At 36.7% G+C, this 20,109-nt stretch overlaps 1 protein-coding gene across 1 annotated transcript in view; it reads right to left on the bottom strand.

The window, feature by feature from the left end:
• Positions 1–20,109, bottom strand: part of LOC128011333 (integrin alpha-5) — a 47,650-nt gene that overhangs the window by 16,016 nt on the left and 11,525 nt on the right. Inside the window, exons 3-19 of the mRNA XM_052593608.1 lie at positions 15,641–15,771; positions 8,975–9,075; positions 8,398–8,521; positions 8,252–8,313; positions 8,115–8,160; positions 7,327–7,455; positions 7,190–7,234; positions 6,727–6,770; positions 6,507–6,560; positions 5,873–5,925; positions 5,581–5,789; positions 4,479–4,679; positions 4,344–4,389; positions 4,029–4,142; positions 2,456–2,511; positions 1,598–1,755; positions 910–1,047 (exon numbers count right to left, since the gene is read on the bottom strand). Of these exons, the coding sequence (XP_052449568.1) occupies positions 910–1,047; positions 1,598–1,755; positions 2,456–2,511; positions 4,029–4,142; positions 4,344–4,389; positions 4,479–4,679; positions 5,581–5,789; positions 5,873–5,925; positions 6,507–6,560; positions 6,727–6,770; positions 7,190–7,234; positions 7,327–7,455; positions 8,115–8,160; positions 8,252–8,313; positions 8,398–8,521; positions 8,975–9,075; positions 15,641–15,771 (1,711 nt within the window). The remainder of the gene's footprint in view (positions 1–909; positions 1,048–1,597; positions 1,756–2,455; positions 2,512–4,028; positions 4,143–4,343; positions 4,390–4,478; positions 4,680–5,580; positions 5,790–5,872; positions 5,926–6,506; positions 6,561–6,726; positions 6,771–7,189; positions 7,235–7,326; positions 7,456–8,114; positions 8,161–8,251; positions 8,314–8,397; positions 8,522–8,974; positions 9,076–15,640; positions 15,772–20,109) is intronic.

The raw sequence follows: 20,109 nt of genomic DNA on the forward strand, positions 1-20,109 counted from the left end.
GAAAATAATATTAATAACAATAAAAATAATAATATGACTTTTCATTATTGTACAAAATTGCTGTCAATCGTGTATATTTAGGTAATAATATTACTCTATAAAATATATTGTGGTAACATTATCATCATCATCATCTTTTTATTGACTTAAACATTTTGTATATTTATGTAATATTTAAAAATAAATTTCATTTCATTTCAATTACTCTAAGAATATAATGTGGATAGTGTACAACACTTTTATTATATATATGCAACTTTAATAACAATAGGGTAAGAAGAATAAGAATATATATTTTTAAATGTTTTGTTGTTGTGTAATTTAAAACCATATAAAACCAACTTTCTAAAATCTTGCCATGTGTGTTTCAAACTAGGTTTTTAAATGATTTTTCCCTTTCTATATAATTGACACTCATTTATCATGAATAAAAGGGTTTCCACTTAGTTTTTTGGCTTGAGTACGCGAAGGTTTTAGAAGATCGTTCCATCTGCAATGTTTCCAAGACCTCGGATTAGAATGTTTCTGCATATGGTCAGCGCGGCCCATGTGTTCGGCACGGTCTCAATAACTACTGAAAGAAAACTGCCACCCAAAAAGCTAAACCTAAACAGACGGCATATGGCCTGCGAGAACCTGCCCGGGAAAAAAAACCTGAAATCTATTAACCCTCTATATGCACACACACCTCCACAGAGCCCAGAAAGCTACTCCTGGTGGGACATGGAACAGTTCTCTGCTGTACATGCTACACATTTCCTTAAGCTCTCAAGTGGCTTTCCAGACAATTTGGAGAAAATACCAGTTGTATGTTTTGAAAATCTCTTCATAAAGGAGGAGAAGAACACACCGCTCCATGCATGTTCACATTAAGCACTGTGTGATATCTGCAGCAGCAGATGTACATACTTTCTGTTCAATGAGCTCCGCTGTCTGGTAGTTAAGGATGGGCCGCAGGCTGTATCTGTCAGCCGCAGCTTGAGGGTTCAGGCTGAAGTTGAGCGCGACGAAGATGGGCGACAGCTTATCCCTGAAGTCCTTCTCATCCTACAGAGAGGAAAACAGAGCGGGAGTTTGTGAAAAAGGTCAGAAAGCAGGACGAAACGACACTCTTAATCCCTTTGCAGCATTTTTGGCATCTGTTGCCACACTTATCTTACTTATCTTCACTTTTAACACTTATCTTGTACAAAGAAATGGAAAATTCACTCACTGAAATAATGTAGGTCATTTTCCCCTCAATGTTTCCAATGGTTAGCCCCACCTACTCTTAATTCTCTAAATCTTAATTGGCTCACAGTCTACCGAATGCCACATTAGGACATTTTATATTCAACTTTTTAATATAATGTATATACTATTTAGTAAAATTTTTTGCAAAACACATGAAAGCCCAATTGCTTTGCATTGTAGTCCGAAGTCAAGTTTTGAATCTATGCATCCAAGTCTAGACTCAAGACAGGGAAGTTGCGATTCATTGCTGTCAAAGGCGAGTTGCAAGTCTTTAAATTTTAAACTCCAAGTCCCAGTCAAAAACCCTGCTATTTAGTGCACCATTAATGTGCTGCTTTGGTAGGTAATCTGGGGTCAAACTCACCCGCAAGAAGATCTTGGTGTCACTGCAGACTCTGGCTCCATTTGGCACAGTCAGAGTCCTCTTCAGAGCGGGAAGCTGGGTGTCTAAAAACAGAGCCCTCCGTACGGCCCCCTTCTGCTGCTGCTTCAGCCGGTCCAGCTGAACGTCAACGTTAAACTCTACCAAACACACACACAGTGTCTGATATTTTAGAAAAAGTTTTGGGCACGATGCCTTCATGTTGGCTCCAGCATACAGGTGCAGGACGGAGCCTAGCTGACACAGCACTAAATCTCAAAGCCTATTGGTAGATCTGAACTTTGTGCTTTGGCAAGCGTAAAGACGTCTTCCAAACATCTCGTTTTTATCATTATCCAACACCTGAAGAGAATGGCTATAAGAAAAGCCATAACACTTTTGATAGAAAATCGTGAGGGCATGAAGGAATTTGCATGCCGTTCAGATGTATGTTGGGCACCTGTGCTCAGTTATCGGAGCGTGTGCAGTAGGTGTTATTCTTCGCACATAGTCTAGGCCTCTAATGGCAGGCCATATGGTGCTATCATTAGCCCAGGGGGAAATGGAGGGAAGTAATTGCTGAATAAATGCATTGTAAAGGCTGTGTATGTACAAAGAACGGCTTATGGATGGGAATGGGAAACATAAAGGCTCTTTTAGATGCCTAAAACCAGATTTTCTTTTAGGTTGTTAGGGAAATTAAGTCAAATTAAGTCCTAGGATAAATGATCGTCACAATGCACTGGTGTTACAGGTGATTGTAAGGGCATGACTAGTGTTCTGGGTGGCTGCTTATTTAAAAAGGAATACTATTTGCAAAAGGGAATAACAAGTGGGTAAACAGGAGAAGATGTGGCTTACCGAGGTGATTTGGTAGGTGCTTCCCATTGGCTGAGAGGCAAAAGCTCAGGTTGACACTGTAAGAAACAGAGCAGACAAATGATGAGAGATGAAGTGGATTTATTACAGTGATGCATTAGAAACATATTGGTTGCATCTCTGTGGCTATGAAATATTTGCTATTATTGTTTCCTCAGGCTATAATACTTGACAGCTTGAAGGATGACTATAGTATAATGGATCAAAATATATGTGAAGATGTTTTTAAACGGGATAGTTTAACTGTACAATTTCTGAAAGATGTCTCGTGTTCACCAAGCATGCATCTATTTGATAACAAAAAAAAAAAAAAAGTAAAAACTGCAATATTGTGGAATATTATTAACATTCTGAAAAACGGTCTACCATTTTAATATATTTTGAAATGCAATTTATTTGTGTGATGGCAAATCTGAATTTTCATTAGCCATTACACCAGTCTTCAGTCACCTGATCCTTCAGAAATCATTCCAATATGCTGATTCTTATTATCAATGTTGAAAATGGTTGTTCTGCTTAATACATTGTGGAAAATAAATAAGGGTTCAATTGAAAGGAAGCAAGAAACAAAACAAAAACAAAAAAAAAAGAAAGGTTTGAAAACAAGTTTGAATGACAGTTTAAATGAATGAAAGAAAACATTTTTTAGAAAGAAATTTCCAAAAAAAAAAAGAAGGAAAAGTAACAAAAGAGACAGAAGAATCCAAAAGAAACAAAACGTACAAAAGAAACAAGACACAGAAGGGGAAGAATGAAAGACTGAAGAAGAAAAAAAGAAGAAAAATCACAATCCAGGCTACTTTTGACCTGTGCAATAAACTCAGTGTGTTCCCATGTGTGTTTCTAAGCCTCAGCATACATCTGTGTGTGTGTGTGTGAGAGAGAGAGAGAGCTCACATGCATGTGCAGCTCATTGCATCCTGATGTTTTCCAGCTGTGTTCCATCACTAAACAATATCTCATTCAAAGCCACTGCTAGATCCCTTTTTCCCTCTCTCTCCCCCTCTAATTTCTCCCAAAAGCCTCAGTGTCTAGGCAACGACTTGTAATCAACACATACGTATACAAACTTTCCCTGTATAAAACAGAACAGGCTGAGACACTGACATGACACGTCAGAGAGAGACCAGCCCTGTGGAGTTTCCTTTCCCTCCACAGATAGGAAGCATATTTCAAAAAGGCACGTCATAGAGTTGGGAAAATGGCATTTCATGTTTTTCGCCACCTTCTTGGCTCACCCTCAACCAGCACAGCATGTCCAAACCATTTGGAAAAGCCTTCGCTGACAGCATAACTACACCCTTCCATATGTCCAGCCTGACAAACAAAGCCCAACTGTGGACGTAATGAAGTAAGCTTAATGTACTAAATTAGATTTTTTCAATTCCTACATAAGTGCACTTCAGTGCTGCTTAAATAATGTCAAATGTTAAAGGTCTTTTTCCATATCATTGCATGTTGAGTGTTTAGGATTTGGGTAAACAAACAAAAATGTATTTGCTGCTTTGGACCAGGAATGCAACTAATTCAGGCTGATAAAAGATGGCAGACATACCAGGACACTTGCAGGGTTTCGTTCCCACGGTTTATAGTGCAAACTTTCTCCTCAGGATTAATCATAGTTGGATAGACAGTCAAAATAGCACTGGTGTTCACAATAGGACGAGACCTGGAAATGACACAAGAGCCAAAAAGATTTAGTCTGCACTCAAAAGTATTTTAATCAGCTTTATGAATATAATTAAAAAAAATAGAATAAAAAATTATACATTTGTGAATTATAATTATCAAATTATTACAATCTGAAATACTTCTTTTAAAAGCTTTATTTTCAGCAGCTGTTACTCTATTCTTAATGTCTGTGACTGACCTATAAAGAACGGCAGTGTTTGCACCAAATGCGCCAACAATAAGATCTGCAAGAACAAAAAAAACATGGTATCAGACAAGATTTCAGCAGCAGTATCAGTGGTGTATGGTAGCTAAAAAGACTAGGTTTTCTCACCCGGGTAGCCATTATTATCCAGGTCTTTGCCTCCACGAAGGGCGTAACCAAAGCTGGCAGGTAGAGCTGACGGTGTGGCAGAGGCCCACTGGCCAGCGATCACCTGAGAGGGCTTTTCCCCGAGTCCTCCAGCATGTCCGTTATAGATGAGCACCAGTCCTTGTTTGTTCTCCCCACCAAATGGACAACTGATGGCCACGTCTGTTAAGAGAATATTGTAGAATTAGGGGTGAAAATACTCGATAAACAGCTGAAATTAAAGGTCTAAATTATTTTGTCAGAATAATAAAAAATAAAAACAATTTAAATAAATTTTTTAATTAACTGAACAATGGAAGATATAACAAATTATACATTATTTTGTCAGAAAAAAAAGTTTTTTTATTATAGAAAATGCTACAAGTGAATTTAGGCATCACAACATCATAATATATACAGTATAAAGATGGATATTCATTTTTATATTACATTTAACAATGTTATAACATTATTCATGTTTATAAAGATTTAATTCAAGTGAGTGTTGAGGGTTGTTATTGTTGACTAAAAGTCAAACAAAAAAAAAAACTAAAATCAATATAAAAAAACTGGTGTTACTTGAAATTAAACAAAAAAAATTTTACTGAAAAAAAAGTAAATATAAAAGAAAATTTGAATTCAGCTAGTTGCTGAGGCAAAATTTCTCAGTTTAATTTAACTTGATGTACTAAAATAAACAAAACTGAAATAAAAATAAATAAAAACAATATAGACATGCATAAAAAAAACTACAAAGAAAATTTACATTTAGTCATTTTGTAAGGTGCTTTTATCCAAAGAAGACAAAAAAAAAAAACATTTAAACGTTTGATTAAAAATATTAAAAATAAAAACAGATTCAAAATATTAATAAAAAAATATTTTTCTATCTCAATGGTACTCAAATAACTCTGCAGTTAGACAAAAGTAAATGTAATCTTAAATAAAAAATGAGGGAACTGAACACCTACATTTAAATATAGCAAACAAAACCAATGAAAAAAATCAATATTGAATGATATCCATTATAGCTGTCTTAAGACTGACTGACAAACAAATGCTGAAATCTGGGTAAATCTCTCACCATTGTAACCATCTTGGTTGAGGTCTCCAAGAGGGGTAATGGAGCTCCCAAACCGGCCGAACATCTGTGTGCCGGTGAGGTGAGGTAGCTGAGGTCTGAGATCCAGAGGTCCGTTCTGCATGTACACATAGACCCGACCCAACTCCTCCAACCTCCCATCAGAGTCACGAACCATGAACATTGGTGCGCCAACCAGCAGGTCCGTCATACTGGAGGTGATACGAACCACAAACTAAAACACTGAACACATTCTTGTGGTAGATTCTTTTCTAAACCTGGTTGCGTTACCTACCCATCATTGTTTATGTCAGTAGCGGCCACTGCATAGCCAAAGTAGGAACCCATCTGAAAAATTCAGGAACATTACAAACTCTCAACAGATCTCAATCACATGTAAATACAAGCTTCCCATTTTGAACCGTACATACAAACAACATGCAGGATCTTAAGGCACACGTTGACATATACTCCAATTGGTTATGGTTTGAGTACATGAAAAGAGCTCTTTGATGATTCAGATGTGGCTCAGTACTCTAGCCCCCTGAGGTGGGCACACACAAATGTTTTTTGATTGTATTTACTCAGCTGAGGCAATCAGAGCAGTTAAAGGTCTCCAACAATTTCCATTTGCAAAACTGTGGTGCTCGTTTAGGAAAATTGCCCGTAAACTCTTGCCTCGCATAATCTGCCCTTTACAGCCTACCACACAGCACTCCAGCCTGGTTTAAAGAGTCTTGTAAAGGAAATGATTTTTGCTTATGTCATCAGTGTGCAACAGTTTGAAGCATATCAGGGTGGGACAAAGCTTTATAAAAAGCAGTAAGGATTACATAACTTCTGTTAAAATGTCACGTACTAAAATAGCTCCAGCAAAATATACTATTACACAACAAAAGCCATTACACAATAAATGCCATCAACCTTACCTGCTCACCAGTGAAGTTCTTCAGCATAACCAGAGAACCATTGAGAATTGAAACCTGATCAAAAGACAACACACTGGAGTTTTCATTCCATCAAGTACCAACGTAAAAATCTCTGGTTGATAACCAACTCCAAACCAAAAGTCATACTATAGCGGATGAGTAATGGCTCATATTTAACGCACTGAAAATCTGACTTAACCCGCATCTTGGGTTATCTCACCTGTCCATGCAGTCTGACTCCCCTGGGAACTCCAGTCACAAAGTCTGAAAGCAGGAAAGCAAAAAAAAAAAAAAAAGAGAGAGGAAAAAGTGAAAGATTTAATAGTGGAAACATGGAAATGTGAGTTCCTCAGGAATTCTGGCAATCAGAGCCACTCCAAATCACTCCACAGGCTCTATTTTTGAATTTGTTTAGGTGTAATGGATTCATAAAGAAGGTATAATCATAACACTTCCTTTGAAAGGTTCTACAAACAGTGCATGGATTTAATGCATCCGTCTTTGGCTATTCCAACAGCAGATGAGGATATTAAATCACTATCCGTGGTACAACACGGTCACCGTCGTTCTATCTCCATTTTTTTATGAATATAATAAAAATGACATCAAAGTAATCTAGTGAAACTGTAATCTAATGAACACTATAATGTAGAGGTTTTATATTTTAAGGTCACAACACTCACCTTCATCATCACCACCACTGAATCTGCCGACAGCTATTGAGTAACCTGTCGAATATATAAAAACATGGGTGGTGACAAACAGAAAAATCGAAGTATTTTTTAACTTGACAGCTAATAAGGGGGACGGAAAGACATACCCATGTAGGTGTCATCAAATGTGATCTCTTTTTTCTGTTTGGTCTGCATCTGGCCTTCCACTGAGGTCAAGAAGAATCCTGGGTAATAGGCTTTGACTATTTCTTGTTTAACGGCAGTGATCACTTGTCCTAGAGATGGTAAGGAGAAATTGATCTTTTAATTGCATTTGCATTGAGGTAAAGGTCACAGTCGATGCAAATGATAAATGCAAATATCCACATTAGATGGAAAGCTAATCAAATTGCAAAACACACGTTTAAGGAAGGTATATACACTACTGTTCAAAAGTCTGTAAGATCGGTCTGAAAGTATCTTATGCTCACCAAAGCTGCTTTTATCTGATTACAAAAAAAAACATAAAACAGTACTATTGTGAATGCTAAAATAATTAAAAATAACCATTTAACATGTTATTTATTACTGTAAAGGCAAAACTGCATTCTCAGCCAACATAATCCAGTCTTCAGTCTCACATGAGACTTCAGAAATCATTCTATTCCTGTTATTATCAATGTTGAAAACAGTTATGCTGCTTGATATATTTTGGGAAAACCATGATGCATTTGTAAGGATTCTTTGATGAATAAGAAGTTCAAAAGAACAGCATTTATTGGTCTTTAATAAAAAAATAAAAAAAAATGTAAATTTAAAAAAAAAAAGTAACTTTTGATCGATTTAATGCATCTTTGCTGAATAAAAGGGTTTCTTTCTTTATTTTTTGAGTCTTTAAGTTATAAGCCCTTAAAGACTATTCTACAACAAGGGATTTTTATTCTAAAAGCCAAACCTTGCCAGAAATAACTGCCAGGTCCTCCAAGCACCACCTTTCCTTCCTGTAACACAGCAATAGTATCTAGGTGAGACCAGAAGGAAACAGCAGATAAGCAAAGCACTTTGTTCTATTCAGTTTCAATATTGTCTTACCTGTGTAAAATCAGCACTGAATCCACCTTGACAGTAGCCTTGTCCTTTTCTTCCACGGAATTCTGCAACGGATGGCAAGTTATGTTACCATGACTTCAAAACAAATGAAATTGAAAAGTGCCACAACCAAGCAACCACAAGCCCACCTGTACGGCACGGAGCATATTCCACAAACTTAGTGAAGTTTCTGACAGACAGAAAACATGAGCCAGTAGTATCAGCATGAGGTGTGTCCTCCATGGCTCTCCAGGAGTAGAGGGGGGCACAAGCCTATGGAAAGAATAATAATAATAATAATAATAATAATAATAATAATAATAATAATAATAATAATAATAATAATACGCCCACATGAGTAAAGAATAGAGCAACAATGAAGATGAATTCAGTTCACAGTTTCATAATCCATGAGGAACAGAACCTGGACTTTTAATGTTACAGTATTATCCACAAGCCAAAGAGTCAGAAAGTTCAAAATCAGAAGGAAATCTGAAGACTATGACAAAATAATAGCGCTGGATCTGATCTGATTATTTATCATTTGAGACTTACAAAGTTAATTCAAGAACATGAACTTAGATTTGAGACACCAACCATACTTTGGATTCAAGCACAAATGTTCAAGAGGAGATTACAGTTTATCATGATTTCAACAAGGCTTTATGTCTGACTATTATACTGACTATTTTCCATACAGCATAAATATGAGTAAGAAGGTCTTACCAGCACACTATCTTCATGCACTCGTACTGTTGCTCCAAACCACTGATGGGATTTGAACTCTCCCTGATGTTCTGCGCCATTCACTGTTATGTTCAGATCTCCTACAGCCATGGAGAAGAAAAAAATCAAGTAAATAGAAATAAAACATTTTGAAGAAAAAAAAACACTTTATTCTGTTTATTTACAAAAAACATAGTATGCAATAAATGCCCTTGCATTTACTGTGCACAAATCACTCAAAATGTTTATTAAAAAAAATTATATTTGTATTTTTTTTTATAAACATTTTGGGTGATTTTATATATATCACTGCATTTCACAACCCATTCACATCCCAGTGGATAAAAGTCTGTGCCAACATTATTTTCCAGTGAATAGTCTAGTGTCACATCACATTAATCAACTGTGATTTTAAGCACATTTAGCCCACTTATAAAATTAAAAGTCCAAGGCGGAAAAAAGAACAGACTGTATAGCGCAGGCTCAGGTGACCGGTGAGGTTAAAGGTCATATCATGAAGAGCAGGCACAAGACAGATGGTCACATATGGGCTGAAATGGGATTCATAATCAAAACAAAGGTGACATGTCCTGGCCAATGAGAGAGGTCGGGACTCAACAATAAGACCACCAGACCAAGACCAATAGAGATCAGGTTCAACTGCCAGAGGAGTCACTAGGCCAGAAAATTCCAACTGAATCACCCGAAAGCCTCCTTTCCCCACTCTGACTGCCAAACTGAACTTTGCCACAGACATTTCTCCAGTTGCACCATAATTACAAGCATGATGCAACAAGGTTCTGTGGTGTGATGGAGGGGAAGGGGGGCAGGCGAGATTGAGGAAGAGGAGAAATGAGTGAAAGGTACAACTGGCGGTAACACAATTCTCAGCTGGCTCTAAAGAGGGCCCGGTCTCATGCGCAGTGAAGGAACTGTGCCAGGGAGCCTCATCCAAACAAAACTCAAGCTCAGAGCTCAAGTTATGTGGGTTAATATTACGAAAACTGTCAAGAAATGTCTGGATCATACTGCGGCCCCAAATCAAAAGGAAGAAGAATAGGAAATTATATTTTGCATTAAGAAAACCAAGTCTACAATTAAATCAGCCAAAGTATTACTAAGCACCATTAATCAAACCCCTTCCCCCGACTGTCAGTAGCCTACTGCAACGCAATGCAATGCAATGCAAAAATAAAAAATAAAAAAATACAACTTTAAACTTTCTGGTAATATTAAAAAGAAAGAAAATGAATAAATGAATACATAAATGTATAAATAAAAAGTATACAAAATTAATAATGTATACTATATATGTATATATGTGTGTGTTAACAATGAATACTAGAATGTGTCCATTATTACAGATTTCCTTATCTCTTCATCTATTTTTTTAACACTGTTTTTTTTTTTTCATATCACAGTAATGGAAGGTGTAGGAGTGAATGTGCATAACAGTCATTAAAATAATGTCATAATATAAACAAAATACAAACAAAATAGTGGTCTTAAGATCTAATCTTTATACAACATGTGAAATATAACCTTAACATTTCTATGTGTGTGATTCACCCAGTTCGTACAACTCTATTTTACGGTCTAAAAAGACGCGGTCTCATTCGGAGTGAGGAAACGGGAAACCCTCGTCCAAGCAAAACAGGAGCTCAAGCTATCTGTCAGATACACTCCTACTGATACAAACACACTCTCTCTCGCTCTCTTTCTTCAGTTCACAGCACCCTTCACCTTCCTCTTCGCTTTCTCAAAGTCTGTCATCCCTTTCTAGGAATTCCACTTCATTATTTTCTCTGTTTAAGTCACCATCTCCCACTCATTCCTTTACTATCTTGTATGGTTTCTTTATCTCCATCTACTTGTCATCTCTATATACTCGTCCTATTCTTTTCCTAAACACCCTTAACACAGACAGACACACACACACATGCCTCCTTTTCCCCAGACGTCTTTTGTTTCCTTCTCTCAAGGATGTTTGGTACCCCAGCAGGAAAGCAGTGGGGATTAGAGCCCTTTAATAACATTAGAGGATATATGCTTTTTGGTCACCTCCAGGGTGATGGTTTTTTTCTTTCTTTTCCTCCCTGTCTTTCCCTCGCTGGCTGCCAAAGTAAAGAGGCCTAAAGAATTACGCAGGAAAACTAGCAGCCCTGCCCCTGTGAGATCCCTTACAACTGAAGTTTTAAGTGAAGTGTGTGTAATACACGTTATATGGAAGACGCCAGCTAATGTAAAACTAATACATGGTTGGGGGGGGGGGGGGCAACGTCGATGGAGGTGGGCCGTTAAAACTAACAATTATCTCACTTTCCACATCACATACAGCTGGGAAGATAAAGCTCAGCAGGGAAGGTGGAGAAAATGGTGTTGTTTGGCTACAGTTAGGGGAGAGCTACCCAAAACTGGACGAGATTTCCCTTTATGTCAGAACATCAGTCGTGATTGTTTAAGACTCTGATGCAAGATACTGTTGAGTTACAACTGTTGAAGATTGAATCTGGGCATTTATTTACACGTTTAATCTGATTGGATGGCTTAACACAACTTCTGAGCAGTTTGATTATCTTTCAAAGAAACAAAACTGGAAACAGCTGAAACATTCGTTTTCAGATTTAAGTGGTGAGGTCTTTGTTTGAAATATTTGCTGACAATATGTAAGATGTTAATAGAGCGTAAAATGGGCTGTTATTCACTTTCTCCATGGACCGACTTATAATGACAGCAAATCTTGAAAGACCTAACATGAGATCTTAATGATATTGACTTTGACAAAAACAAATAAATAAAAGGAAACAAAAATAATAAAAGAAAAATAAATCAACAAACAAAAAGTCAAAAAAAAAATGTTTTCATTAACTTTGGAAAAAAAAGAAAAAAACCTGAAACTTCACCAAAACAAAACAATTTAATAACTACAATAACATTTTCAAAAGCCATAAATTATTTAACATTTTTGATAAATGGCACAATATAAACCTCTAAACAATAAACAAAATAAAAAATAAATGAACATGGTTAAATAAAAATGTTTTCCTTAACTAAAAAAAAAAAACATTAGTTAAAAATTATCAAAATAACTACAAATAATTTTTAAAAGGCCACAAATTAATTTACATTTCATGAACATGAAAATAAATAAACAAAAGTCAAATAAAAATGGTTTTCATTGACTAAAAAAAACCTGAAACTACATTCAAATAAATTATGAAACGAATTAAAAATAAATATTAAAAGCTCTAGAATTAATTTGACAAATGTTACATTATAAACACTAAACCCACCTAAATAAAACAAAAATTTCACTACCAAAAAACTGTGCTGATAAATGAAACAAATTTTAAATATATATATTAAAAAAACTATTTAATATATGGTTTGTGGAAGATTCAACTCAATCTTCAAAATTTATTAGTTTTTTGTTGTTGTTAATAGTAAATAAATGACATGTTCCGCTTTCCTCAAGGTTAAATTTAACTTCATCTTAAACATCATATAAAAAGGAGTTCTTGGTTTAACCAAATGTCAAAGTGGGTGGTTGTTGGCCAGAGTAAGCTGCAATGTGGACCAGACATTAGTCTGGTAACGTGACACTAATGCTGATGTCACCTACAGGATTTAAGAGGAAGTATTCAAACAATTAAGGCACCTTAAGAGACACCTTTGCTGAAATTTACAGCCATTTTAAACAAAATTCCGTCTATTGCTAATCCTGTGAGTGCTCTCAGTTCCTGGAGTCAGGCCAAGACGACCTGGCCGACTCTCTCGTGGGACGGTGGAGGTGAAGAGGTCACACACACACACACACACCTCTCTCTTTCAGTGATGAGAGAAGAGCCCCATTAGTGGAGTATCTCAATCTGTGTGAGACAAAGGGAGGGGTAGCGGAAAGCACAAGCCACATGGCTAAATTCAGTCATCACATCACGCGTCCCCAGGGAAGATGCCGAGAGACAGGGAAATGAGAAGAGACAAGAGTCAACGCTCGCTTTCCTCCGATTCCCGCCCACTCTCATCATTCTCTGTTATTTTCTTATCAGAGAGGAAGAGGAAAGAGGTCAGATCTACAGACACGATTAGCTAATGCTCTCTGTAACTGAGGGATGTTCGGGAGGAGGAAGTACTATGTGACCCTCTTGCAGCCCACTTAAGAGAACCGATAGAGCATCAGGGGCTGCAGGGTCAAGCCCGGATTTAAGTGCTGAGGTCTTTATTTGAAATATTTGTTGTGACTAAATGCGAAATGGAAATGGATGCAACAGTAAGACTGGGCTGTCATTCATCTTTTTACACAAATAGATTTTTAAGTATGACTCATTGCCAAAAAAAATTATGTACTAATAAAGTGTTGGGTAGTTTTTGTCTCATATTTGCCTCATATAGTTAAGCATTATCACACAAGCAATAAGTGTTATTATATTATTCACACAAGTGCAAATGTGATATTGATCTTATACAACAGTTCTGTTAGTGAGAAGTTAATATGGTGTTATTTTAGACACAATGTTGTCTGTTTTGCACAATTTTGCCAACGTAAAGAACTGTTCGTTTCCAAACAACACACAGTGGCATTTAATTTCTTAAAGCATGTTTTTAACAAACTGAGCGAAGTATTATACGTATTGGATTTGAAGCGGTGCTGGCTCAATTCTGAAATCACGAGCTGTTGTCACATACAAATCAAAGTGCGCAGAAGCATATAGAGACGTTTTTCAGACAGCCCAGAAATACAGAGTTGCGTATATGTACATATAAAATTAGCTCATGCAAAAACGGTTCCCGGCATTGTTATTGTGCTTAAAAAAAAGTCTTCTTCTCCATAATATAATGCATTGAACCACTATACTACTATATAATAGTCTAATATAGGGTATATCCACCACACGAATAATGGGGGTAAATACTTCTTGAACCAGTCGTGCTGAAAAAGGTGGTTATTATCTTGCCTTTATTTCATGTCCTGAACTGCTGACACTGAATGAAATTGAAGTAAACGCATAAAAACCATTTGTCAAAATATCAACCATGTTGGATCTGTCAGGATTGATTGACATCTAATTGAATGATCATTGGATAAACATTAACCTCCGAGGCTAAACCAGCCTCTGCCATGCATCACACGTCACAGGGTATTAGCTTGATTCAATTATGATCTTCTGCTTGACTATTGAGTTAAACCAAAGTAAAATTAGATTTTATTTAAAGTCAAACGTAATAAAAAGAAGGGCATGACATTAACATGACTCATAAGCACACAATACGTTCGCTAAAACAGCCCTACAGAGTAAAAGCTGCTATATGACGTACCTGGCTGTTTTCTAGAACATGCAGCTGTGCGTCATAAGTTTCGAAACCAAAGAAAAGTTGAAATGATGGATCTTTGTGACAGTTTTGTTGGAATATACCTCCCTGTGTTTGAGTAATAGACAGTAAATCACAGCTTGGATTTTCAGAGGAGACTTTGATTCTGAAGGAATGAAGCCAACAGTCTCTCACTGAGATGTGAACACTTCATTGTCCCCTGACACGTGTTCTACATACTCAGCAACTTGGAACAGTTCTTAAGACTCTGTCTGCTTCAAGAAAAGAGACGGTACACAATTGGTCTCTACTTATTCTTTTTTTCTGGTTGTTGTAGTGCACAGAAATCTGAATCCTAATGAAATGCATTTTTTATGTTTTACGTCACCACCACAACTGAAATTATTCTGGCATGGCGAGTAGATCAACGACCAACAATGCTAGCAATGTTAACACGCAGGCACTAACAAGACAGCCACAAAGCTGCACAGTCTCGGTTCATATCAAGATTGAATATCTGTTGTGAACACCACTTGAAATTCTTCCAGTGGTGTTTTTTTTCTTTCTGTATGTTGAGTCTTTTCCTGACTGGCCAATAATATATGATCTTTTTGGTCGTGATGACATTCTTGCATCAGAATCAGACTTCCAGAAAGAAACTACATAAAACCATCTCTATCTACTCAATTCAACCAATGTTTAGCAGTTGCTAGTTAACATGTTCTACTGAGAAACGCATCTAATTTAAGAAAAACAGAGCTTGCATGTACTTCAGGAAATCTGCTTGAGCACTTGTCTGCTTTCACTTCATCTAAACCCAAACTTCCATCACCCTCGCAGAGCAAAATCTACACTTTGAAAGGAGAAGGGCTTTGCGACCAAAAGGTGCTAGCTTTCAGGAAGCTGCATAGCAGAAGGAGCAGATTTCCACCAACACTAGGATTGTTTTAGAGAGGATGTAGAAACTGAAGTCAAAACACTGGATCCGATTTAATTGTTGGTAAAATTAGCATTGTACATTCTCATTCACTAAATTAGTTGCACAAGCTTAATAAACTTGATTTGAGGATCAAAACCATAGTATGTATTGTACTGATGCACTAAAATTTTGGCAACCAAACTAATGTGGCCAACAAAGAAAAAAAATTCAAAACCTTGAAAGAAACAACAGACGATTAATCATCGCTTATCTGAGTTTGAATGCATATTTTGTGCAAACATTGATTACTTACAAGTCAACATGTCAGCAGCTGATTTGTAAGTAATCAGCTAAAAATATGGTAAAGTAGCAATATGTAGAGCTTATTGAGTTGAATCTTTAGTGACCACCCACATCCACTGGTCAGTTTGACTTACCCTGTATATCAAACTCTATGCTGCTGCATTGTGATTGGCTGAGGCTCCATGGACAGTAGAAGACCGACCCTCCTTCTCTGATGTTGGGCTGGCTGGTGTTGGCTTTGGGAGCTCCAACTATAATACTCACACTGTTCAAAGAGAAAAAAAGATGAAGGAAGCTGTTAGCATACTAATAAGACTATGAGGAATATTTATAAGAGAACAGGACAAATACAACAGTGTTCAGACTCACAGAAAGTCTACAGGAAGCTTTGTTATAGGGTTAGGCTTGGAACATCAGAGCTGCAAATCAACAATTATCCTTCTATGTTGAAGAAGAAGACCGATGAAAAGTGTTGGGAAGCAATTATGAATCAGCAGCATGTTGAGTTACAATCAAAAATTAGATTCTGTCATGCTACATTATTACATTAGTAGGGTTGTTACTTTTAGAGTTAGCTTCATTTTCCTAGAATTCAAAAGCTGATATTAGTCTGATTTCGGATTCAATTAAGATTAACATATGATAAAGGCCAGCAGACAACTTATGGTTTTTGAAGAAATGGACTGCTTAATAATCGACCATAGCTGAATTATGTAACACTGTGGCCATGTGCAAAAGTTAGTAACTTGGTTGGCAACATGTGACCCCAACACACAACCACACACACCAGGCCCACTGGGTAATAAGTCAATGAGAAAACAAGAGCCGAGACTGCTGAAGTCGAGCTAGTGCTGCTTCTACAGCTGTTTATCCCCCCTGGGTTCTCACAAACGCAACCAAATATTTGAACACATACAGACAAACATAGACACATATTTAAAAGCATGATCTCCGAGTAGTGCACATGTCAAAACTTCATAAACAAAATAAACTTCTCAACTGAGAGGAAGAAACAATTGTGGTTTGACAGGACGAGTGAAAAAAAACAGGAACAGCTGTTTAAAACTATATTTTTACATTCTTTGAATAAAATGCGAGTGCCAGGACATTGCTATGTGGTTTCTAAGATGTGCTGAATGGTGTTTAGTGTGTTGCTATGTGGTTGCTAGGTGGTTTCTTACAGGCTCACGTCAAAATTATCTGATATTCTGGGCTCTGAATATGGCTTGGTTCCTTCTTTTTAAGAACACAGTCAAATGTTTGGGACCAGTAAGAATTTTTTTGTTTTTGTTGTTAAGAAATGAATAGTTTTATTTAAATTACGAAACATTAAATTAATCAAAAGTGACAGAAATTGTGTGTTAGATGATATATGTTGTTCTTTGAACTTTATTCATCAAATAATTCTAAAGAATTTATTACGGATTCCACAAATAAAATGCTTATTGAGCACCAAATCAGCATATTAGAATGATTTCTGAAGCATCATGTGATGCTTCACTGACATAAAAAGCTTTATTTACATTGTAATATATTCATATTTTTTTTTTTATGGAAGCTTGTCTCCCCAACTGAATAAAAACATAAAAGTTAATTGCTACTTTTTAATTCACAAATCTGACTTTTTTCACAATGGCGAGTTTACATCTCGCAATTCTGTGAGATAAGTCAGAATTGTGTGGCAATCTCACAATTGTAAGTAAAAATATCATTTAAGCTTTCAATTCGGAAATTGAAACTCGCAATTGAGAGTTCATATCAGAAATCAAAGCTCTAAGCTAAAAAGTTGCAACTAGCTTTTATTTTTGTTATTCCGTGGTGGAAATTATATTTTTGATCAAGTAAATTGGTGAGCAGTAGTGGCTTCTTTCAAAAACATATTTTCTTTTTTTTTTTTTTTTATGTACCGAACCTAAACTTTTGAACGATAGTGTGAATCTAAAAAATGTTTTCCCCTATTTTTTCATCAGTCATGAGAAAATTATGAGAATGACCATTTAGAAAGGTAATCGCACATTGTTTCTTAAGATCTGACATTCGAAACAAGCTCTCTCAAATGTACCCAAGAGTCAGACAGCCACTCCACAGTCCCTGCTCTTCTAATCTGTGTCTAATTTTCCAAGAGCCGGCATGGATTGGTGCAGTGCCGCCATGACCTCATTGTCTGTAAACTTACTATCATCTTTCCTTTCATTAAGGTTGGCCCATTGAGAGAAGGGGAATGGGGGTGTGGAGGTGTTTGTAAGAGGGCACTAAGGGCATCTCTGGTGGGGGGGTTAAGGTACAGGAAGAGAACACCCTTTCCTGTCCCCAGGGCTGGTCTCAGTCATGCGTTACGAGAGCGTTACGAGAGCTTCCTCACAAAGGCTGTATTCAGTGAACCCTTCGGTCAGCCATGGAGAATCAAGCACACTTTAGATGGACTGCAGAGATAGAGTCCTATAGGTAGGACCAGATGACCACTTGAGTTGTAAACAGCAGAGCAAGCAGAAGACAAATCATTGACCACATCCTAAATAAGAGGGTTGGATTTTCTCAGCTGTTATTTACAAAAAACAGTGTGTCTGGAGGCAAAGAATTAAAAATTTGAGAGCATTATCATCATCAAGGTCATAAAATGAAGGACGATCGTGTACTATGGAAATGTGTTACATTCTGTTGCAACCAAGTAAAAAAAAAATCAATTGAAATGGTAGCAATGGGAACACCCTATTAAGAAATTATTAAATATTTTTTATAATAAAAAAAAAAACTATATTTTGGTGTAAAATGTTTTTGCCTTGAACTAAAATGAAACCTGAAACCATCAAAATAAAAGCCAATTCGTCATATTTCTAAACTGACTTTCAATGTTTTGGGGTTTTCTTCAGTCTTTTCTAAAAAAAAAAAAAAGATTATGCTTTGGAAGTCACGCAACAAGATTTGTTGTGCAATGACAGTAAAAGAATTGAATAATTTAATAGGACAGTTTACAAATCCTGCACTGGGAGGAATGCCAGACGAAGAAAGAAAAGGCCTGAACAGTGGATCAACGGATAAATGAGGAGGACATTAAACATAGAAATGTTTGTTGGGGTCACCACATTTCAAGGCCACTACAACTGGAGCACAAACCACACACACACAAAAAGAGCAGACGCTCAATTTGTTTTTATAAGGGGGGGAACCAAAACAAAGCCTTTTTCCGGCTTGGACAGAGTATCCCATTTTTCCGCCATATGTGTGTATGGACAGAGGGAGTGTCCCAGAGGTGTTATAGAACCCCAGCTGAGGTGTAATATCAATCCCAGATTCCCATGTTGGCTTTCTCCTGGGAATAAGGGAATCTTACAAAATTCCCACTCTCAGCGATAACACCTACAGATAATGTCAAAAAAAAATAATTCAAACGTGAACAGGCTGGTCCACCTCAGTTGAACCCCAGCACACTATGAATGAACTCAAGTGCACTAGTCTGATGAAATGTTTGGTTTCTATGATGCATGTGAAACGCGTCTAACAGCTGCAAATTCACTAGCTTTCCCAAGCACTTTCACTCTTCTGCTCGAGTTCCTGGAACGCTGTACACTTACACTACTGCTTTGGCTGACTGCTCACAAGTGTACAGTTACAGTGCAGCTACAATCACCGCACATCTGTTATGATAAATTACACTCATTTCATCTCATTAAGCTTGAGTTCTATCTTGAAAGTCACTGGAAGTTTCCACGTAATTCAAAACCAGGTAACGTTTTAAATATTCATTCATTTAAAATAAAAGAATTACACCACAATGTTTCCGTTTAAGCATGAGAAAGCAAGTAACTTTGAGCCTTTTTGCAAAACAAATAAAAAAAACAATTTATGTGGCACACATGTAGGCTACTCTAACATTAAATAATGTACATTCAAATATGCCATTTTGATGCAAAATTATAATATACAAATCTCACTATCAGGAAACTTAGAAACACCAAATTGCTGTAAATAACTGTGTCTTCCGCTTAAAACCCAAGAAACGTAGCCTAAATTGGGCCGTTTTGATAATGATCTGAAAGAACTGTAAATAAGAAACAATTAGCATGTAATGGGGGTTTATCTTATGGGGGGGGGGGGTCTCATCGCTCTTAAATGTCCTTCTTTTCTCCACTAAATGCTTAAATGTTGGGCTAGCATTAGCATAATGATAAGAGCCAGATTGCTCTTGGCTTAGATGCTAGCTTTTGTAACGGCTCCACATAAAATGAGAAAGACTTCAGGAGGCCTTCCAGCAGAACAAATGCCAAAGTGAAGCTAACTTTAATTAAAACAATCTGGCCTTGTACGAGAACAACAGAATGTTGTTTCAATTCTGTTATATGGAGAACAAATGTTGATTTAACTGTTATTAGCATCTGTAAGTAGTTGGTGATCTGAATTATTGCGCAGGTCAGAGGTCATTGCCTTTGGAGGTTGGATTTTTGCAACAGTGGGCCTTCTTTTATCTACACTTATGTCTTCCATAAACCTGTGTGACAAATATATATGAAATACAAATGAAAATCAACAGGTTTGATTTTATTTTGGACCCCATTTACTTTTACTCTATGACAAAAACCACCTGAGGCATTCGTCAAAATCATTT

Source organism: Carassius gibelio, chromosome B23, assembly GCF_023724105.1.
Source record: "Carassius gibelio isolate Cgi1373 ecotype wild population from Czech Republic chromosome B23, carGib1.2-hapl.c, whole genome shotgun sequence".
NCBI lineage: Eukaryota > Metazoa > Chordata > Actinopteri > Cypriniformes > Cyprinidae > Carassius > Carassius gibelio.